We start from the raw sequence: 22,610 nt of genomic DNA on the forward strand, positions 1-22,610 counted from the left end.
TTCAGCACATAATCTTTTTAATAATGCACCAATTCTTGTTGTGTCGTTTAGCTTTGACCTGCTTTGCATGTACTTTGTATGTTAATATCACTGTGCCTTCTTACTCAGGCCCACATAGCATCATGCCTAATAAGATCAAAGAAATGATTCTATTCCTTCTTTAGTACTGCATGGATATACGTTATGCTCACGGGAGTAATTAGGCATGAGAGTATGTGTTTTAAAACAGCCATTTGTAATTAAAACATCAGGCACATGTTCAAATCATACTATACTTTTATCAATAACCATTCAAACAAACATGGATGTTATTATTCCATCCATTAATGAAGTGCTTCTAATTCGATGTTCAGTCACCAGTTGCGTGAACAAACGTATGCACTTCATAGCCATTTAAGCTACACTCCTGAATATGGCTGAGACAATTAAAACGGACTAGAGAGGTCACATGACAGCAGCTGGGATCCAGAACGTGGGACAACACTGGCAGGATGTGAGGGGGGGTGCCAGAGGGGGATCATGTCTGCATTCTTCTAGCTTTGGATCAACTGCAAAAGCATGCACAACGGTTGTAACACCACACGCTCTGGAAAGTGTGTCTAAATCTTCTCCCTGTCACTCCGATAGAGGCGAATGCCCGGTTTTACCTTGTGCTGCTTTTGACACAGTGGTTTTTGACACTGTCCTTTTAGTTCGGATCCACTTACGCTGCTTTTAACTGATCGTTCTATAACCTTCAGTTACCTGGTGCAGCACAGCACTGGCTTTGATATGACCTTACTACCTAGATCAGTGCTTCTCAAAGCTTTTTCAGTAGTGTACCCCCTTTGAAACATTTTCTCAGCCAAGTACCCCCTGACCGACCCCGAACATTTTTGATCGAAAAACCCAATACAAATAATTCCAATATAGTGATGTGTGTGATTTATTTACTCCTTCATGCATTACAACAAACTAAGGATATTTTCATTTTATGCATGAAAAATAATAACATAAAAAAAAATGTAAGATTTTTCCACGAGTTTTTCAATTGAAGTTTAATGAACAAAATGATATATTATGCAAAACTATACAATACACACATTTGACATGTTTATATGAGGTGTTTTATATTTAACTTATTGTACTAATATTATTTTTGTAATCATGCATGGTATTTTTTAAATTAACTTTTTTTTTTTTTTTTTTTAAATCTCACGTACCCCCTGCAGTACCCCAACGTACCCCTAGGGGTCCGCGTACCCCCATTTGAGAATCCCTGACCTAGATGGTGTACCCTGTCTATTAGCTTCTTCTAAGTGATTGAACTGGTATATTTGAGGCTAAAACAAACAACATTTCAACTCTGTTCTGGGAAACCTTGTGGCCTATATTAAGCTTGCAGTAATACCACCTATAGAAACAGCCACGGTGGAATTAAGAACTAAATACAGGGAATGACTGAGTTAGGTTTCAAATAGGTTCATAAACATTGTTTTTAAACTCCTCTATGGTCAAGATTTAAAGGGGATGATATGGGAAATATTTGAAAAAGTAAGTTTTAAAGGCTATAAAGTCATATTATTAATCTCATTACATATTATACTGATGAAGTGACCTGAATACTTCAAGATGGTCTGGGGGCAAAGTGTCAGCTTGTGTGACTGAATACTTTAATTAGTTTTGATCAGCTGTTGTTTTTGTTCTGAACCCTGACACATTGTTCATACTGTAGGTCCTACAGAGACACATTTCAAATGATGGTGATAACAATGGTGACGGTGATGATGACTATGATGATGATGAACATGAAGATGATGTGCACTAAGTGGATTTTAAGTGGTTATTCAGATAAAATGAAAGAGCTGTTAGGAGGGATGTCATCAGATCAATCAAGTAGAAAAGCCAGGTACCTCCAAAGTGAGGTGTAGCATTAGGTGGCAAAGCCCGCTCCGTGTTCTGACTAACGCCCGGCTGCTGCGGCTACACGTTACAATACCAGCGGTAATATTGAATGACAAGGTTTCAGAGCAAATCCTCGCCCCTTCAACAACCTTTCCTCGAGCTGTCTCTCTTCATCCTTCTCTCTTCCCCTGTCCCTTTCTCTTCTTCCTCCAATCCTGCCAGCCTACTCTACATGTTAGAGCGCCTTGTCGAACGAGCTGGTCAGATTCTGACGGGAATACATTCCACTAGAATAACTCTCAGAACCTGAACACACATTACACATGCGTAACACACACACACACACACACACACACACACACACACACACACACACACACACACACACACACACACACACACACACACACACACACACACACACACACACACACACACACACACACACACACACACACACACACACACACACACACACACACACACACACACACACACACACACACACACACACACACACACGGGCAGAGCAAGAGAGGTAGTGGTGTGAGCTGCATGGTGTGTTCGTGTTGTGTTACTCACGTTGTTAAGGGAACCGTGATGCATAACTGGTCAGTGCACATGTGTGTCACTGTGGCCTTGCTCCCATGATGCAACAGAGATAGCCTCGCAGTAGCATTCACTTCCAAAAGATACAGTTCAATTCTTCAAGGATACTGACACAGCAGTCCAAAGTAAGAAGCTAACAGGGAACAGAACCAGTTTTTGTTTCTTTCTATTAGATGTTTGTGGCACTAATGAGAAAACCAGCAAAGAGCTTCTACTGGCAACATGAATTTAAATGTTTTAGCGATTTATTAACTTTGCGCATTTATGAATTTACACTTTGAAAAGCCGTCGGTGAAGGCTGTCGCAAGCAAACATGCGTGTCATATTATGCAGGTTGTTAAAATACCCTTGTCGAGTCAAATTCATATTCATTTATTATGAGCTGCTGTTGAAATGAAGCAATTCTGATGAATTGTGCTCTGAAAATAAAGTGCTTTTTGCCGTCAAACATTTCCTTCCAAAAAGCACTGTTTCGAATTCATGTTTAAGTGCGATTAAAATATGAATACTCTGATGGGGTCGGCACATTTAGGAGCTGTGTGAGCACGGAGAACACACACTGGGTCTGCTTGGCTGTGGTCCATGGCATAGGGCGAGCAGGGGCTGCTTTTAGAGTTCGCACAGGCATCATATCACTCACTTCAAAAGCATCGAGTGGAGACTTCACCAAAGACACGTGATGAGGAGTGGAAGGAGACGGGGTGTGAGGAGAGAGACAGAGAGATAAACTATACAAGGAGATGATAAAAGCACTGAGGAGAGCCAAGTAGAGAATTTGAGATAGTTAGGGACAGAAGAAGGAGCAGGAGGCGAGACAGAAAACAAGAGAATGAAATAATGAGAGAAAGACTGGGGAATGGAAGAGTACGAGGGAACTCAAGGACCACGAGGAAAAGATGGAAGATGTATTAAAAATATAGGGAGCAGGAGGAAGACAGACATTGAGACACAGGCGGAGAAAAATGGCAATTAACAACTCAACCGTGTTTCCTAACGCTGACTCACTCGACCTGGTGCATGATACATCTAGCAATCTGGAGACACACACACACAGAGGCAGGTGCACACACACACACACACACACGGACCAAACAAAGCTAAACACCAAGTATTGAGCTGATCTAATCTGAGCCAAACTAGTCTGCTCCCTCCAGCTCTAATCCTATTATTACCACCTCCTACTGGGAGCCGTCACACACACACACACACACACACACACACACACACACACACACACACACACACACACACACACACACACACACACACACACACACACACACACACACACACACACACACACACACACACACACACACACACACACACAGCTAAGAAAGGGAAAGCAAAGACACAGACTGGGCTCCGCTCTACCTGTGTGTTGGTTAATGTGTGGTTGCAGAAGTACATCACATCTCACTGGCATCTTTTAAACAGTGACGGATGATAATAATCACATAATAATAATAATCACATTTGTTGACGGTAGAAATGAAACTGTGGCAGGACTGTGAGGACCGATAGCACCAGATTGCTCTCTTGTTTGTGGCGCTACGCTACATTGATGACACTCTCGGTACCCCTCAGGCGTCAGTTCTTATTGGTCCGGGACGGCGCGTCAGCCCCAATTGTTTTGGGCATAGTGTCTTTCCAAAATTAAGTTCCAATGTAAGACGTTTGTAGGTTTGGTTACACAACACAAAGACCCGGTTAGACTTAAGAAGATATTGTGGTTTCGTAAGTCTGTATGACAAAAAGTAAGCTCAACTTAGAGTCCATCTTGTTTCTGGCCACGCATCGGGCCATGGGGCTTCACATGTTTCGGAGTTGGGAGTGACACCAGGATGTTTTTTTATTTTTTATGTATCCTTTATTTATCCAGGAATGTCCCATTGAGATACAAGATCTCTTCTTCCAGGGAGTCCTAAGCAACACGGCACACAACAAGTTTCAACATAAAACAAGGGCATTAAACAAAAATAAAATGTAAAAGATGTAAATGCAGTCACAGTTTATAAATGAATCCCTTTAAAATACAAGCTATGCCTAAATGTGCCTCCTTTAGTCAGCTTCGTGCCATACTGTATATAAATGGGAGGAACTATTAAGAAATGCCAAAAAAGATGCAACTGAATTTGCACTCAACATTGTGTTTCACATGACATACAATGAATGATATTAAAGAACAGGAACGCTTCTCTTGCCCTGTGTGGCCCTGGAGGAACAACTAGACTGATGTCTATGTCAAATGGCGAGGCATGCTTAATGAGATGAGGAAAGGCTAATCTGATCCTATATCAGACAGCCTCCAGGGGCATCCCATTTAGCCACCAACAGTGTCACTGAGAGCCTGCCGTAAGGACACTCTTTATTATTCACACACTGGTGCCGAGAAAGTGAACAAAGTTAAACCCTGTCCTTTAAACACGGAGCAATGAGCAAAGCTGAGTATAGGATGGATTCGCCGTTTCAAACAATACATTTAAACTATTGTATAATATTTAATATATTTGAATATTTAAAATGTTTTTGAAGTGAAACATTAATACACATCGAGCTGATTTCCCTATAAGATGAAAAGGCCATTATGCGGATTTGAATAAAAAATATGAATAATGTATGTCCTGATGGTTATTAGAGACATAACAAAAGCAAAAGTACAAACCGTAGTGGACTAGCACGGTCTAATGTCTCCAGTTATGTGAGCGTTGGTGGTTGCCTGCGCTCCTTTGTGCATGTGTGTGTCTGCTTGAATGCATCTCTGTGTGTGTTCATTTTATTTAGTTGGACATCGAAAGGTGTTCGGCGAATGGTATCCCTGTGCTAGTGACACTCGAATGCAACATCGAACTGACAGCTGCTTCAGGCCAAGCTCACGTGGGAGAACATGCCCAGATTATTCTTCAACATACAATCATTTCTCTCCCCAAACATGCATGAACATGTGTATGAAAATGCATTCAGAAGCAAAAGCACAATTCATTTCTTTGTAATGCTCTCTCTCTTCCTTCAGTGTACACAACTCATACCTCTAGCACACAGTCGGAGGGTCAACCAGGCCATTGCCTTTTAGTCTGTGAGTGTGTTTGTCCCGGCAGGATGGAATAGTTCATCTTTTTTCGTCCATGCCTCAGACCATTGGTCACAAGGACGTCGTGGATTCCCCCGAGTGTTTCACACCTGCCCCCGGAGCAGGGATACAGTCAGCAGATGAGCCCGGGTGAAACTGCTTGGCCGATTCAGCATACCGTTTGCATGACTTTCTTTTACTCTCTCTCCGTCACACACACACACACACACACACACACACACACACACACACACACACACACACACACACACACACACACACACACACACACACACACACACACACACACACACACACACACACACACACACACACGGGCTTGCCTCCCACATTTCAAATTCCACCCTCATCCTCACCCACACTCTGATATTCCTGTTGTGAGCTGTTATTGGATTTGTATTCAAAATAAATATGTATAAATGGTATTTGGAAGATGTTTATATGAAAATAAATCTCATTTCACTATTATTTATGGAGCTCATTCAAGCTGCTTTCTTTAACAAGACGCTACATCTCAACCTGCTCAGGGGACACTGACGCTGACCTGCCACTGAAAGGGAGCAAGAGGACTCGGGATTTCCATAAACGATCAATACAGTTTTATATATGAAGTGTTGTCTCTATGACACATATTCACTGCGAGGACATTCTTATGAGGAAGGAAAGTGAACTGTCCATCTCTCTCTTTATTTCCACACACACACACACACACACACGGCTCGCGGTGCCGTCTGACTGTCGGATGGGATGATTAATGAGGCTCGTCCACGGACACATTCGTCCGGGACCTGAGGAGCCGTGGGAAACATCCCAACCACACCAAACCAAGGCTGATACCAGGACCGAACAGAACCAAGCATTGCAGATTAAAAATATCACGGACATAGTATGTCTCCAAATAAAGCACAAGCAATACCGTACCAATAAGTAGGCCTATACGTAAACACGTGAATCAGGTCAAAAGATTCCAGTATAAGATGTAGTTGACGTGCAAAAAAGCTCATCCTGGTATTCCAAGTCTTAAATGTGTGGGGCTTAAATAACTAAATCCCTAATTTGTGTTCGAAGAATTATCTAATCTAATAATAATAATAATAATGCATTTTATTTATGCGCGCCTTTCAAAGCTCTCAAGGACACCTCACAGAGCATAATTAAAAACAAGCAACAAAGAAGCAGTAATACAAGACTTCAAAAACAAAGACTTCTTCAAATGCGTCTCCAAGTTTTTCCTTTGACCTTTTGCTAAAGTTTGCTAAAACTGGCCCAGACCTGATACGAGTGACACTACATTCAAATGGCATTGAAACTTCATAAACAGAATTTGAAATTCCCAGCAATAGCTTCAAAATAAGAAATATTCTATATTTCCCCGGTCATTGAAAGTGAAAACACCTTCCAAATAGTCATGAGACATAACTCCCTTTCTACACATGTGGACATTCGAGGAACATCTGGGTGTTGGACAAAGCCAGTGCAATGATCTGAAACCAATCTGAAACAAAGATTGTATATAAAGTAAATCTCCCAAAATCCAGAAAAAGCTGAATAAATAAACAGCCATTTGTGAAATCATTTCAAACTCCGCTCTCAAAAGCATAACATACAGAAAAGCTTAACTCACGCACTGAAAAGTCATTCAGTAATTCATGTCAAAATCACCCTATGGGGATTTCCCCGGGCGCTGAAATGAATGCAGCAGAGATCCCGAGGAGTTTACACCCTCTCCTTCCCACCCGCTGCATCTGGCTCCCGGGAGCCCCGCTCCACCGTCGGGATACCTGCAGCCTGCCAGCACGCGCACCCCTCTCGCGCTACTTTTGTGCTCCAGAGACAGGCTCGGTCTGCTTCCCATTCATATCCCCGCTCAGCGCCGGGGGACACATCCAACAATTAAGAAAAACAACTTACGGGTTGTTGGCAAAGCTCCGTGCACGCAGTTGACATGGCAGAAAATCCACAAAGCGACCGGCAATAACAACGTGAATCCCCGGGCAGGACGGTGCCGGTGCATCTTCACGACCGGTGTGGACGCAGCGGGAGAGGAATCACTCGGGTAAGGGTAAGTTGAGGACTGTAACGCCACTCGGTCCGTCACACTGGCTTCGCAGTTGAGGACTGGCGAAGAGGAGCCTGGCTGCACGGACTCACTCTCTCACTCTCTCCACTGTTTTCACACCCTCCTCTCGGACTATAGGTTCGAGGAGCGCGAGAGCCGATGATAGCCGCTCGCCAGCGAGAGCTATATCGTTATCGACTACAATTTAGCACCTCGCTCTCGCATCTCTCTCGATCTCTAATCTCTCTCTCTCTCTCTCTATCTCTCTCTCTCTCTCTCTCTCTCTCTCTCTCTCTGTTTCTCACCCCCCCCCTCTCTCTCTCTCTCCCTCTCTCACTCACCCTCTCGAACCAATAAAGAGATGATGTAAGGATCGCGCCGGCTAACAGTCTGGTCTGTGCTTCAATGTGCCACGCACTTCTCTCTGCAGCTATTTCGCCTCCTTAGTTAGCGATGTAAGTACAAACTAAAGAATAAGAACAGCGGTGTCTCCACCTGCACGTGCCGAGGAGGACTCGGTGCGCCCGCGGAGAGCAGAGTAGACTCCAGTTCAGAAAGCATGACAGTGCGCAGCTGAAATCCACTGAAGTGATTCCTCCTCTCGCGCGCTCCGGTGCGCTGTCCGTGGTGCTGAACTTATCTCTCTGCCTCTCTGAATGTCTCTCATCGTGCCCCCCTCCTCCTCCAGGTGGTGGTAGCCTTGTGCATTTGTCTCCTTTGCTAAGAACAAAAGCTCTACCGAAAGATGCACAGACATAAAGTCACTCCCGGTCCTGAAGTCTCTCCTTGTCTATTCAACCATGACCGTGTTGTAAAATGCTCTATGAGTAGAGGGCGAATACTGTAATGAAGATTAATAAACACACAGTCCTAAACATTTGTAGTATGCAGTTGCTATTCCCAAATGACTTTGTCAATATGTTCTAAATGAAATCAGAAGTATACAGTATCTTAACTTGTGCTGATAGGATTGCAGAGAATTTGCTTTACACAAAGACAACGTTGTGTATAACTATAAAGGAGAACGTGAGACAACTCTCGGAAGTTATGCAGTTATAAAATGTTTTGAGTATATTAACTTCGCTCATCTAGTTGTATTGCTTCGAGGTTGCACACGTGTACCTGAGTAACATGACTTACAAGGTGGGAATACAATCCTTGAAAAGAAACCCACTCAATATTGAATTTAAAGACAGCTCTATAAGCTGAAAGCAATCTTCAAACAGACAGTAAATAGTTGTTTGTGTAATATTTAGATCCCTTCAAGCGAAGACTTGAGTCCAGATGTTGGAACTCAATATGACCCAAGCTAATGAATAGGTTTTATATGTTCCTACAGTACGCCTCTGCCTAATTCTGAACTGGAGAGCTGATTCTTAAAAAATCTATAAGCACATCTTTACTCTTCTCACTATTATAGTGGTGCTGTTTTTGATGTGTGACCAAAGAAAGATCTAGAAATATCCTTCAGACGCCGGTGAAGGAACATGTTTTCCTCATGACTAATCCTCCCCCGTGTCTGGCTTTCCACATTTCTCATCATCTGTCCAGAACATCATGTGTGATTATCATCAACGTATCTTTCTAAATGAAAATGGTGAATGAAAATGGAAACATTCAAAAGCTCCATTAGTGGTAATATATCACTTATTTCTTCAAATGAAGGATTGATTATGACGGCAGCAAACTATACACCATGGCTTAAATAAAGAGTCTGAAATGAAAGAGATGCAGGCTCATATAGCTTCAGATCCTGTAACGGTATAAATCCACGTTGCTCAGGTTAAAGAAAGGAGGGAAATAGTTGTATCACTGCAGGTAAAGCCCCATCTAAAGCTGGATTCATACTTCATGTGTAAAAAGGTTTCTGAATACACACAGAGGGTATTCCCGTCAGCTCCAAAACTCTGCCGTGGGCTACGCCTCAGCTGAGGTGAGCCTTAAAGAAATGAAATACCACATCTGAGCCACGCTACGGCATGGGGACTGAAGGAACTGTGATTGGCAGCTTCCGTTTTCTCCATGAAGCTTCTGCCGCCGGTGGAGACTGATCAGAAAGAACACACCTTGAACACGCGATAGAAATGCTAAATGATTTTCTCTGTTTCAGTAATAATCATACAGGGGGGGGGGGGATATATCCAGTCTCTGATAGTGTTACGTTATTATGAGAGTGCTCTCATACTTGTTTGATTCTGAAATTGTATTTATTTATATAAATATTAGGGCCGGGACTTTAACGCGTTAATTACGATTAATTAATTACACAAAAATTAACGCGTTAAAAAAATTAACGCATTTTAATCGCACTTTAATCGCACTTATTTTTGCACAGCGGAACGTTTCTCACTGGATGAGTTTCAGGCGTACCGATTATACTGGAGCACCAACTAACGTTCATGACTTCAGCATGGGACTTCAAACAACAACAAACCACGGTGAACAATAGTCAAACATGAACGAACAAGCTGATGAGACCGCTTTGGTCGGCCACGTGGATGGGACATTTTGTTTTAAAAAACGGACGGATGGAAGCGTCGATAAGAGCATGGTTGTGTGCAAATTATGCAAAAAAGAATGTGCATATCACCGCAGCACATCAAGCCTAAAGCATCACCTAAATGCAAAGCATGTAGCAGCTAGCGTGGACGTTAGCCCGACTCCGAGTGCAAGGAACCACACCCTGACCCAACCCACACTCAGCCAGATGACTGGTTTCAGGGCCAGGATAAGTAAGTCCACGTCTGAGAAAATAACCAACTCCCTGGCTCACTAATACAGGGCTCGACATTAAGGACTGCCCGATGGCCCGGGGCCATCTAGTATTTAGCTCGGGCAATGAAGCCTCACCTGCTGGTTGCCCGATCGGGCAACCTATTATGCCAGTATCATGCAGCTCGCGGATCCAGTAATGAGTGACCCGACAGTAAAACTAAACATATCTACAGTATAACTAGTTTAGGTAGTTTGAGAGGTAATTAAAATAGCTACGTGTGATATTCTAACCTGAAGTGTGTGTTACTTTTGTTCCGCTCACCGCTGCAGCTGATCTCTCTCTCCCGTCAGATTAGACTTCACTCGCGTTTATGTCCATATCGATCAGATCCAGCTAGTTCTAGCTAATGATAGACTACCTGCTTATTAAAAGACAACTACACAATAAGTGTCGCTATGCAACTGGATGAGGCCACAAAGTATAGCGCAGCATTATGCATTTGTTTACATGCCCACCGGAGCCCCGAGGCATTACCAACAGATCAACGCACAATCAACCCACACAGGACATCTCTCTCTCCACATTAAGTGTTAGACATTAGAGTTGACTATTCTTGTCTGTCACATAAGTGGCGCAACTGAAGCGGTATTGCTCTAAAGGGAAATGATTTTGAACGAAGATATTTAGATTTGCCGGCTAACGGGAACTCTGACGTGTGCTTCGCGGATGCGCTCGGCTCCTCTCGACTGCTGCTCGCAGAGGCATTCGTTCGACCAATTTACAGTAGTTAACATTACAAACATTTTTAACAGGGGCCATAATAGTGTAAATAATGTTTGTTTTGGCAGTTATAACTGAATGTAATGTTTTCTACTTTTTTCCATCTGGGAAGGCATTTGCCTTCATCAGATGGAAAGTGTTTTGACCAACAACTTAAGTGTTTCTTATAGCTATGCAGGAAGCGAGCAAACACAAACAAGAACAAACAAACAAGTGAAATGAAGAATACAATTGAAATTGTACAATATAATATTGTGGTGGTTCATCTTATAATTCAGTCTAGAGAATGCACCAGACAGCATCTAAGACCTGCAAAAATAAAAAAATGTCTAGGGGGAGGCCCCCCAAACCCTTCGTGCCATTTCGTCCGCATGCATTTTTCAGGGCAATCTCTATTGGGCTCAGGGCCATCTGTAAATTAGCTTAGATGGCCCTGTGCTTAAAAATGCGATTTTAAAAAATGCGATTAATTTCGATTAATTAATTACAAAGCCTCTAATTAATTAGATTAATCTTTTTAATCGAGTCCCGTCTCTAATAAATATATATATAAATATATATTTGTGTGTGTGTGTCCGCATCGGTAGCCTGTTATTGTCTCATTATAAAACGGACAAGTCAAATCAAGCAATCTGATTGGTTCTTAGCCGTGATATACTGAGCGTATACCACGGGTAGAATTGTAAGTTACTTTTCACAACAAGTCAGTATCCCTCCGCGTCTGAGAAAAACAGTATACCGTTGGGCTGAAAAGAAAACTGTAACGGGAGAAGTAACGGGGCAGAAACCCTCCTTTTTACACAGCGGTCCAGACATAGACATCAAACGGCAAAACATATTCAGTGTGCAGTTCCTTTGGCATCAGGGCAGGGATATGTTTCGTGCAGAAGGCAACGGAGGGACTATTTTATTTTGAACATCATTATTTACTAATAAAAACTATTTAAATTAGAGTGTGTATTTTTCTTTCATATTGCCACACTTGGTAACCGTTTTATAAAAGCAATAGCTCACTTCAGGCCGTGGTATATGGTCATTATATCACAGCTAAGCGGCGTGGTTCGGCCCGCACTGTGAATGAATTAAAGTAAATATATAAGTCGTCATGAACAAAGTTCTGTCCATGAGACAGAGGGCTGCCGTGCCTCCTGTCATCATTAATGGACGTCTCTTTGAAATGACCGCTCAGAGGAGAGGAGATCTCATTTCTCTGTCCGCCTGCTGCTTCCCCTCCTCTCTCCTCGGTTCCCTTCCTCGGCTCCTCCGCTCACATCTCCTGTGGGCGGGACTAAGAAACGAGGATAGGAGTGGAGGAGGGGAGTTAGAGAAATGAGAAAGCTTCTGTGTCTGCTGCTGTGTGATTGTGCTCTTTCTCCACAATGACTGCATGGGTTTGTCAATATGTCATGTCTAGTAATTTACAGCCTTCATTCATCTCAGGAAAAAACAGTGATGACTGATGGACCACAGATTTTTGAACAAAAAAGTAGATGACCGTGTGATGAATCTCCAGATGAAGGCGGGTTTGTTAAGTAAAGAAAGGGATAACCACTGACGGCTGCGGTTCTCTACCTGCTGTTAGAAGGACAGAGAAAAGGCTCTGAGGTCTCACATTATGTGATCATTGGAAAAGATGCAGCCTTCATTTCTCACAAACAATACAAGGAAATGGGTAGAAAAGTTTTCTTAGCTAGATTTTCTCTAAAGTCGTGATTCTCAAAGTATGGCCATCTGCACTCTGCCGGGGGGTTAGTCAACCGAGTAAACTCTAACACAGAGAAGGCCTGTCTGTGCTGCCCCAGAACGCCTCGTTGGAGATCTTTATTTTTCCATTGTTGTCTTGCTGGGTACAGTGACGTGCCCATACCCAAATGGACCAATCCGTGGAGCTCCTCACACACACACACTCTCTCAACGGCGAAACTGTGCCACTGGGGGGGGGAGTGCTAGTGGAGCCTGTGGCGCGCTTACACTGTAGGTGCACCGCGTTTGGGGGTGCGGGTGTAGTGGCGCCTCGCGGATGGGGGTGCTGCAGCCCTCTCAGCACCCCCCCTTCCCGCGTCCATGGTGTTCAGGCTGAGTTTCGCGATGTCTCGCAGACCCCACGCAGCAACCAGGAAACGACACCAGCTCACACTGTCCGCTCCTCGAGCCTCAAAGGGCGGAGCAGCGAGCCCCGCAACGTCCCGCCAACACGGCACCCAGACCCCACGCAGCATTCTCTTCCGTTTGTCATGACTGGTGTCATTTCCTGGTTGCTAACAAACGCCATTGTAACAGATAATCACTGATGTTCCGCTGTTACGGTGGTGGACTCATCAGAAGAGAGTGGGCGAGCTGACCAATCAGAGCAGGGGGGGGGGGCAGGAGCTCCAACAAGCCGTGTAGGACAGAGAGTGAATACACAGACTACACAGAGATGCTGTTTGAGAAACCAATGTGAGTTTGGAACATTGAACATTATAAATCTATTCTAGTAGACCTCAACAATGGAATTATGATCAGTAGAAACGGCCATGACACGGGACCTTTAAGATAAATAAAAAAACACAACAATCAATATATACAAAATAACAGTCACTTCAATATCAATATTTTTCATATTGTCCATACAAACTGCATTTATTGCAGATTGTCCAGAGCAGCGTAAAAACAAAGTGTTGTTAAGAAATATGCTATGAATTATAAAATGGTGCCACATCTTTAAAACGTACACGGGAACAGAAGGGGACCATTTGTTTAAAAATAAACCAGCATGTTTCCTTTATTGTAAACACGTCTGCCCTGTAGGGGGTCCCTGGCCTTACACATTTAGAGACCCCTTCCTGAACTCAGATAACAATCTGTGTTCTGTTTTATGAGAGGAAATTGCCCTGGCTGATAACATGCATTATTATCCTGACTCAGCACGGGAACAGTAACATCTTAATAGAGTGGACTGTATTCAATATACACCAGAGAGGACATTATAGCATAAACGATGTAAGCTGAAAGGGAATTGATTGTTGCAATACAATCAGAGGGTTTCAGAACGATGGGACCAAATTGCTCCTCTAGGGAGAAACTCAGGAGGTCGAGAGTGATTCAGCGCTGTGGGGGAAGGAAAGGAACAAAAGAAAGTGGCCTTCACAATTTCATCAGGAACACCTTATATTGAGTTAGTGTGGCAAACAGTCTCAGAGTAGGACAGAACTGCCCGTTTACTTGGTTTACAAGCTTCATTTGTTTTAAAATAGAGAAAGAAATGCTCCTGACAACTAGAAGGGAGCTCAAAGAGTGCAGAATTCGGCCAAGGCAGTTTCCATAAGTGAAACATAAAGTGTTTATCTGCCCCATGATTTGAATCCACTTCAACATTTAATGGGTTATTTCTTGGACCAATCTTCACCCTCCCACCAAGATGCATTCATTTGGGCCAGATGTATTTCTGTAATCCTATTGGCAAACCAAACCAAAACATAACCCACTAAAGGTGGTTTAAAGTGGTTTCTTATGTAAATAATGCTCTACATTTCCAAAGTGCAATAACTAAATGTCTCGTGGTAGTAACTGTCTTTGGTTCATTTAGTGGCAGAGAGAATCAATCCTGCTGTGTTCAGCCCGTAGTCAGTCAAATGATGCAAAGAAAGCACTGCTGTGGTGGCGAAGTCGATAGGGACTCGGCTTGGCAACTGGAAGGTCACCAGTTCAAGTCCCGGCAAGACCAAGGCTGCTTCTCAGGTCGACTATTTTCATTTCCTCGCTCCTCGGTCCTCGGTCTCACCGGAAGTTGATTTGCCTGCGCCATCTTGAGTACCGTCCCATGGCTATTATTTCTGACGGAAGACGGAGGATCGAGGAGCGATAACCGAGGAACCACCAGACCATCCTCCGATGAAATCCTCAGATACTCACCCCGCCCCCTTACTGTGTATCGCTCACTGATTGGACGAGGCAGTGCATGCACTGATCTGATGCTTCTTGACATGAGAGAAGTTTCCCAGCGGAGTGAAGAAAATACATGAACCTCACGGGACCGCAGTCATTAAGTCCTATTTAAAATGTTAATTTGCTCCAAACAAACAAACAAAGTGTGCAGTCCAATGAATGTTAATCTAACTGGGTTTTGATAGATAACATATCTGTGTTTGTTCTCTGAATAATTGTATTCCTATTGTGCACTCTAATCAATATTAATCAAACTATTGTTCGTTTAAATACATTTTAAGAATGGCGTTTATCTTTTTTGAGAATGACTTCTTATTTTATTTCATGTATTTGGATGTACAACAGATGATACTAATGTTTATGTCAGTAAATGTGCACTAACAGAGGCGGGGGTGTTTGTGGAAATAACGGGTACAGAGCTGGCTGCTGCCAGACGATCAGCTGTGCAGCATCATCACAAACGGACGTCGCTTCACGTGACGCTCCGGAGGAAAGGACGTCCCATTGCTCTTAAAACTAATTTCCCTGCTTCTCGTGGTTTCCTTGCGTCCTCCATGCTACCCTGGTGGGAGGGACTAAACGCAGGGAAACGACCCAAGTGAGGGAAGCAAGGATTTCATTTAATCGACCTGAGAAGCAGCCCAAGTGCCACCGAGGTGTCCCTGAGCAAGGCACCGTTCCCTACACTGCTCCCCGGGCGCCGTTCAAAATGGCAGCACACTGCTCCTAACACTAGGATGGGTCAAATGCAGATTTCCCCACGAGGGAGTAATAAAAGTCCATCTCTGCTAGAGAAAAAGCCCTTCTTTAGGTCAGAGAGGGCTAAGACATTAACATTTAAATAAGTCGAGCAATATCTATACGGCCCGTCAACACAGCGGCGTGCGTTGAAAGCTTCACCATTCACTTTGAATGCGGTGACGTCACTTTTCGCCGAACTGCATCGTGGGAAGCGACGCGGAGCGTAGCTGGCGTGGCTCGCTGCAAAAGTTGAGCAATGTTCAACTTTTGACGCCTCGGCAGAAGCGTCAGCCAATCGAATCATATGCCAGTACAAGCTCTAGCCAATCAAACCGCTGCTTGTGTGTCAGGGGTGGGAGATTCATGTGATTGGTTGTTGGTCGAGTTTCAGACACGCCCGCCGGCAAGCGTCAGCGCACGCCGCTGTGTGGACGGGCCGTAAGACTCCAGAGCAAGCAGGTGTGAGGTTATTTTTAAAATAGTGGGTCGGGGTTTTAGCAGCTTGTGCTTACAATAGTTTTGTTGGGTTGCATGACAACTGTTACACCATCAATACACCATTCTGATACCAACATGTTGATTGGTGGTTTTGAGAAACAATAGCAACGATTGTTACATTCTCTCTTTGGGAAAACGTATATTTGTATCTTCCTACCTTACAAGCGGAGCTCAGCCAGTCAGCAGGACGTAGAGTCGCTGTGTGTAGTGAGCTGGAGAGCATGTTGATTGGATTTCAGAGCGGTGGTAATGTGGAGATGACATCGGCTTCTTTGACCTGCACACATGCACATAGTTAAAAGCTGTTTATTTCAACAGGTATATTTAAGTTAAGCTCGAAGGTGAGCTCAGAAGTTTGGAGCCACGCAATTAAAAACAGAAAAAGACACTGTTTCCCAAATTGAGATTGCTCTTAAATACTTTCCACAGCCAGCACTGTAAGATAATGGTCATAATGTCATTACTTGTATTAAAATGTATTCTCTTCAAACAAAACACAAAAAGCTGCTCAAATAAAGGGCTTTACTTTGAAAACAGTTAACATGCATAACCATCTAAAGGTATAGGAGTGTTTTCACTTCAATGTCAAATAAATCCTTATAAACACATCTTACAATCCTGTTAATTTCACGTCATGTGTCAGTTTCAGTTAAACAGATGATAGCTATGTTAATTAAATCACACACACATGCATATGCAACCTGCTAAGCATTCCTTTGAGTATCGGCGCCTCACAACATGTAAAGGGCGTACTTTGTGAAAGAGCAGGAGCCTGAAGCAACGGTGGAAGACCTGAAGACAGATTGCAAAGGTGTGAGGAATAGATGGGAGTGAGAGAAGACGGAGTAGGCGGAGAAGGAAAAGAGGAGAAAGGAAGATCGGAGAATGAGAAGGACACGACTGGACCGAAGGTGAGGAAAAGATATAGACTGGAGAAATGGAGTAGGGAGGGGGGTTAGGAAAGAATGAGAGACAGAGGAATCAAATGAGTGGAAAGAAACAGCAATTCATCATGACATCAAACAATGAGAGGGGCCGGACAGATTTACTAGAGTTCCCTCTGGTATGTAGACACTCATTAAAGTGTCTTGATGAAATTCTCAATCTGTACTCTGATCCACAAATCAAAGTAAAAGCAGAATGTCTCGTACGTGTTTTTAAACGTGTTTATGTGGGATAGAAATAAATGTATATATTTATATAATACATCAGTTATCTGTGGGTGGTTCCTCTCCGTATCTTTCTGACAGGATAAGGATCTGTAAGCTACTATAAGAGAAGCACAATTCTCTTCAGTTCTTCATTATTAAATATGTTTTACACATTTCTAAATCAACATGATAACTCTGAATGATCAGTGGAACAAGTACTCAACACCAAATGTTGAAGCATTAAAATGTGAACCACTTATTTGACTACTACTTTAGTCCTTTTTCAGAATCGTATGAAAGGATATTATATTACTGAAAACCCTGAACCAATGGGTTGTTTTATAACGTTGCATCTGGAAAAGATCGAGCTACTTTACTACAAAAGCTTTCATACTAATGTAGTCAAAAAGGATAATATGTCCCTCCAAAATGATGTGGAATAAAAGTATAAAGTGCAAGTACTGTCAAATTGTACATAAAGTAGGCTACTTGAGAAAAAATAGCTGCATTCCACGGTTGTTCTGAATAAAGCTTAACACACTGTAATTTAAAGTTTTAGTATACAATTAAATCAACTTAGTTGCAGTTGTCTGAAGTGCTGTGAAATGACAGTAGATTGTATATTGACCTGCAGCTGTTATCAAAAATACATATATAAGTACATCCAGTACAAACTACAAATAGTTTGACAGGGTGATACATTACATAGTACATTGCACAGGGGCAAAAGTAACCTCAGTTAATCATACACTTACAATGTTAAGTGCATGCTACATACATAAAGCTGTCTCAATGTACATCTACTGGACATCACCAGAGCTCCAACTTGCATTAAACCTGACATTTCATTTGCCACCTCATCTTTCTATTCAACTTTATCCAACATTTGAACTGTCAACATTTTTGCTAAGATATTTGTCATGCACTCTTAATTCAGTTCATTATCTAAGCCAGACCAGTTCTATTTCAGAACATAACGCTTTCTACAGACTGGAGTTGACAGAAAATGTCTCCATAATAATTTGTGTTGACTTGAGGATAAACTCAGATGTAGCTAATTATTATTATTTTAATTCAGATATGCCATTAGGCCATGGCAGTCTGTCAGCACTCACTCTGCCATAGCCTACAATTAGCCCACTTTCACGCTAATTACTGTGATTAGTTCCACCTGTGTTGGGCAGAGAGCTACCTCACATGCTAACATTACCAATCAGCGTTTGTTAAAGGGTATACATTAGCTTTCTGGCTTAACACAACTTTACATAGATAAAAAAGCTCCACAAGTACTTTTTCCTTGGTTAAAGACTCTGAATGACCACACAACTCTTCTCAACACTTCGGATGATTCAAGCTTTTAGCAGGTGTTCTAACTAGCTAAGGTAACATTGCACTCTTCTCTACATGTAGCTTGTAAACAAAGAGTCGACTTGTGAAAGTACCTGTTTTTTTTTTCTTTCCGTGTTTGTGTTCCTTTCATTGATAAACTACGGAGCCCCTAGGGGACATGGAGAAGAAGAAAAAAATTATTTGAATACAAATAAAATGTTTTGCGAGATCTCGCAAAACCCCGTTGCAGTTTGTAGACGGTCCCTAAGCACTCCTCTCCTTCCTCCAGCTGCAGATTGTGACCAATTCTTGATGTTTAGCTCGGATGACGGCGCGTATCGAACTGTTCTGATCAAAACGACTCTGTAGCTCGTTGTCTACCTTGCTATGATTGTAAAGTCATGTTGTTTGTATTTTTACAACGTTATGTTCATGAGTTATTGATCCCCGAAATTCGAATCTGTCAATAACTCAGCTCAGAGGAACGTGCATGTCCCCTCGCTCTGAGTGTTTTCTTGAGGTGTCTTCACTTATGTGAAACGATAGTTACGGCTGTAACTACGGTTCTATGAGTCCCGGATGACCGCCAGAGGCGGTGCTTTAGCACTGGATATGTCCATCGCGCGCATGCGCAGCTCGAGTACCAATAACAACAAAGTCACCTGTGACCCACGTGACACCGGCTACATCAGCCGGTGTCGACAGAGGATCTGTTCCCAGAATCTTCTCGCGAGCACACAAGAATTCTGAGTGACAGGAAACTCTGGCGGTCATCCGGGACTCATAGAACCGTAGTTACAGCCGTAACTATCGTTCTATTTCGTCCCTACTGACCGCCAGAGGCGGTGCTTTAGCACTGGATGACCTATACCAACCATGTCATGAAGAATCCAAGCACTTACTCACCTAGTTGGAAGCAGCGGAGCTTGGCCACAAGACCACCCCCAGGGGGTGAGGAGTGGCGACATTGACCCGGTAGAACCTGGAGAATGTGCCAGAAGACGCCCATGACGCCGCGGCGCAGATGGTCTCCAGGGGCACCCCTCTTAGGGCAGCCCACGATGTTGAGACGCCTCTTGTAGAGTGGCATCTGGCCCCTGATGGCGGGGGGCGGCCACTGGCCCCATAGGCACATGTGATGGTATCCACCACCCAGTGGGACAGCCGCTGCTTCGAGAGAGCACGACCCTTCCTAGTGCCGCCATGGCAAACGAAGAGCTGCTCTGACTGTCGTATACAGGCCGTAGCATCAATATACGCCCTCAGGGCACGCACAGGGCACAGCAACTCAGGTGTGCCGTTCTCCTGTGGAATGTTAAAGCGTGCCAGCTGGATAGGCCGATTGGAGTGGGCTAGTGGAAGCACCTTGGGCAAGAACGCCACATTCGGCCAGAGGGTGACACCCGAGCCATCGGAGTTCCACCTCAGGCATGTACTGCTTACGGAGAGGGCATGAAGCTCTCCGACTCGCTTCCCTGAGGTTATGGCAAGCAGAAATGCTGCCTTCAGGGACAGCCATTTAAGCCCGACCTGGGCCAAGGGTTCGAAGGGAGGAGATGATAGTGCATCCAACACTAGGGGCAGGTCCCAAGCCGGGGCCCTTGGGGTGCTAGGGGGGCGCTGCCGTAGAGCCCCTCTTAGAAAGAGGGACACCAACCTGTGCCGCCCCACTGTGGCGCCATCGACTCCGACATGTCGGGCAGAGATAGCAGCCATATACACCTTCAAAGTGGAGTGAGAACGTCCACTATCCAGAAGGGACTGCAGAAACTCTAAAATGGTGGCCACGGAGCAATGTCCCGGATTCTCAGCCTTACTCACACCAGTGGGAGAAGAGCCTCCATTTGCACTCATACTGTGCCCGAGTGGATGGAGCTCTGGCATTCAGGATAGTTTCCCTGACAGATGCCGTGACACCGCTCAACAGTGGGTTGGGCCCTGCAGAGGCCAAACCCAGAGCTGAAGGTGGCGAGGGTCGGGATGCCAGATCTGACCCTTGAGCTGTGACAGGAGGTCCTTCCTGTCGGGGAGACGCCACGGTGGCTGCCGTGGCTGCCGCAGAGACTGCGTAGCAGTGGGAACCAGACTCTCCCCAGCCAGCAGGGGGGCGACTAGAAGGAGCCTGTGCCCCTGGGTAAGGACCCTCTGAAGCGTCTGAAGTATCAGAGGCAACGGCGGGAAGGCATACAGGAGAGTGTCCGGCCAGTCGTGCGCCAGGGCATCCTGACCCAATGGGCTGGTCACCTCCGACCAGGAGAACCAGAGGGGGCAGTGCCTCGACTCTTCCGAGGCAAAGAGGTCCACCTCGGCCCTGCCGAAGAGGCTCCAAATTATCTCCACCACCTCCGGGTGAAGCCTCCACTCCCCCGGTGGAGGCTTGCGCCGTGAGAGGAAATCTGCGACCTGATTCAGGTCCCCTGGCAGAAAAACTGCCCGCAGACTGGTGAGGCGGGGGAGCGCCCAAGGCAAGAGGCTCTGCGAAACGCGGAGCAGCTGTGCGGACCTGGCGCCCCCCTGGTGGTTGATTTGGGCAACTGCGGACATGTTGTCCGAACGAACGAGCACATGCCTGCCCGCCAGTTGGGGTAAAAAGTGCATGAGTGCGAGCAACACCGCTCGAAGCTCCAGCACATTGATATGGCGTGCACCTTCCTGGGCAGACCACTGACCCTGCACAGTCCTGCCCTGCCACACCGCACCCCACCCCGAGAGACACGCATCCACAGTGACAGTCTCCCGGCGGGATGGGATGGTGCCCATGGGCACACCCCTCAGGAGATAGGCCCTGTCCCTCCAGCGGGACATAGAGTGGAGGCACCGCTGAGACACCCTGACTCTCTTGTGCCTGTGCCGCTTGGCGTCCAAGTGACGGCTGTTCAGCCACATCTGCATGGGGCGCAGTGACAACAGGCCCAAGGGCACGACGGCTGAGGCAGCTGTCAGTCTGCCTAAGAGCCGGAGGAACTGTATGTAAGGCACCCTCTTGCCTAGTCTGAAGATGCGAAGATGGTGGGAAATGTCGTCCACACGACGAGGTGTCAAGTAGGCCCTCATGGTGACCGAATCTAGGACCATCCCCAGATAAGTGACCTGCTGGGAAGGGTCCAGGCATCTGTACCAGTTCTGTACCAGAAAAAACATAACTCGTCCCAATTCCCTAGTCATTAGGGCAAAGGCCTGCAGTGATGCATCGCTGAGGCCCAGCAAAGAAGGCTCGGCCGGAGCCTGCTGCAGCGAGGCGGAGACGGCCAGAATTAGATGGGAGAGGGAGTTCCCGATACGACCCATGCGTGCCGCTGCGTCGCCAAGTTGGCCTGCGGAACCGGAATCTGCAGGTGCGCCAAGGCTGTACGAATGATGGCCGCCATGGAGCCGTCCTCCCCGTCCTGCAGAGACCCCTGAGCAGAGGAGAGGGAAAACTCCTCGAGCGGGACCTCGTCCTCCGTCTCTTCATTGAAGAGGTTAGCCGAAGCCGCTAGCGACAAGGCATCCTCGTACAGAGGTGCGGCAACCGAAGGAGGGGCGGCAACCGAAGGAGGGGCAGCAACCGAAGGAGGGGCAGGCGGCCCGCTAGCAGCCCCTATACCGGGCCCCGGCTGAAGGGCCACGAGGAGCGACTTCATCGTGTCCATGTCGGTAGCTAGCTGATCCACTTTAGAGGACAGCCTGTTCCTAGTCCTCTTATTGGGGGGTGCACCCATGGCCATCGCTCCCTCAAGTCGCCAGGGACGGTCGAACTGATCTGGGGGAGGATGTGACCAAGAGAGGTGTCCGTTGGCTGCCGCCAGACGTTCCACCTCAGTGATTCTAGCCACTCTGAGTGCC

The 22,610-nt window shown here is 45.2% G+C and overlaps 1 protein-coding gene across 1 annotated transcript in view; it reads right to left on the reverse strand.

Moving 5' to 3' along the window:
• The window catches only part of cntnap2a (contactin associated protein 2a), a 365,546-nt gene extending 357,874 nt beyond the window's left edge, over positions 1–7,672 (reverse strand). The window contains exon 1 of the mRNA XM_071206976.1: positions 7,496–7,672. Coding sequence (XP_071063077.1) covers positions 7,496–7,598 — 103 coding nt within the window. The 5' untranslated portion in view covers positions 7,599–7,672. The remainder of the gene's footprint in view (positions 1–7,495) is intronic.
• Between the last annotated feature and the right edge of the window lie 14,938 nt (positions 7,673–22,610).

Source organism: Pseudochaenichthys georgianus, chromosome 20, assembly GCF_902827115.2.
Source record: "Pseudochaenichthys georgianus chromosome 20, fPseGeo1.2, whole genome shotgun sequence".
Classification (NCBI taxonomy): Eukaryota; Metazoa; Chordata; class Actinopteri; order Perciformes; family Channichthyidae; genus Pseudochaenichthys; species Pseudochaenichthys georgianus.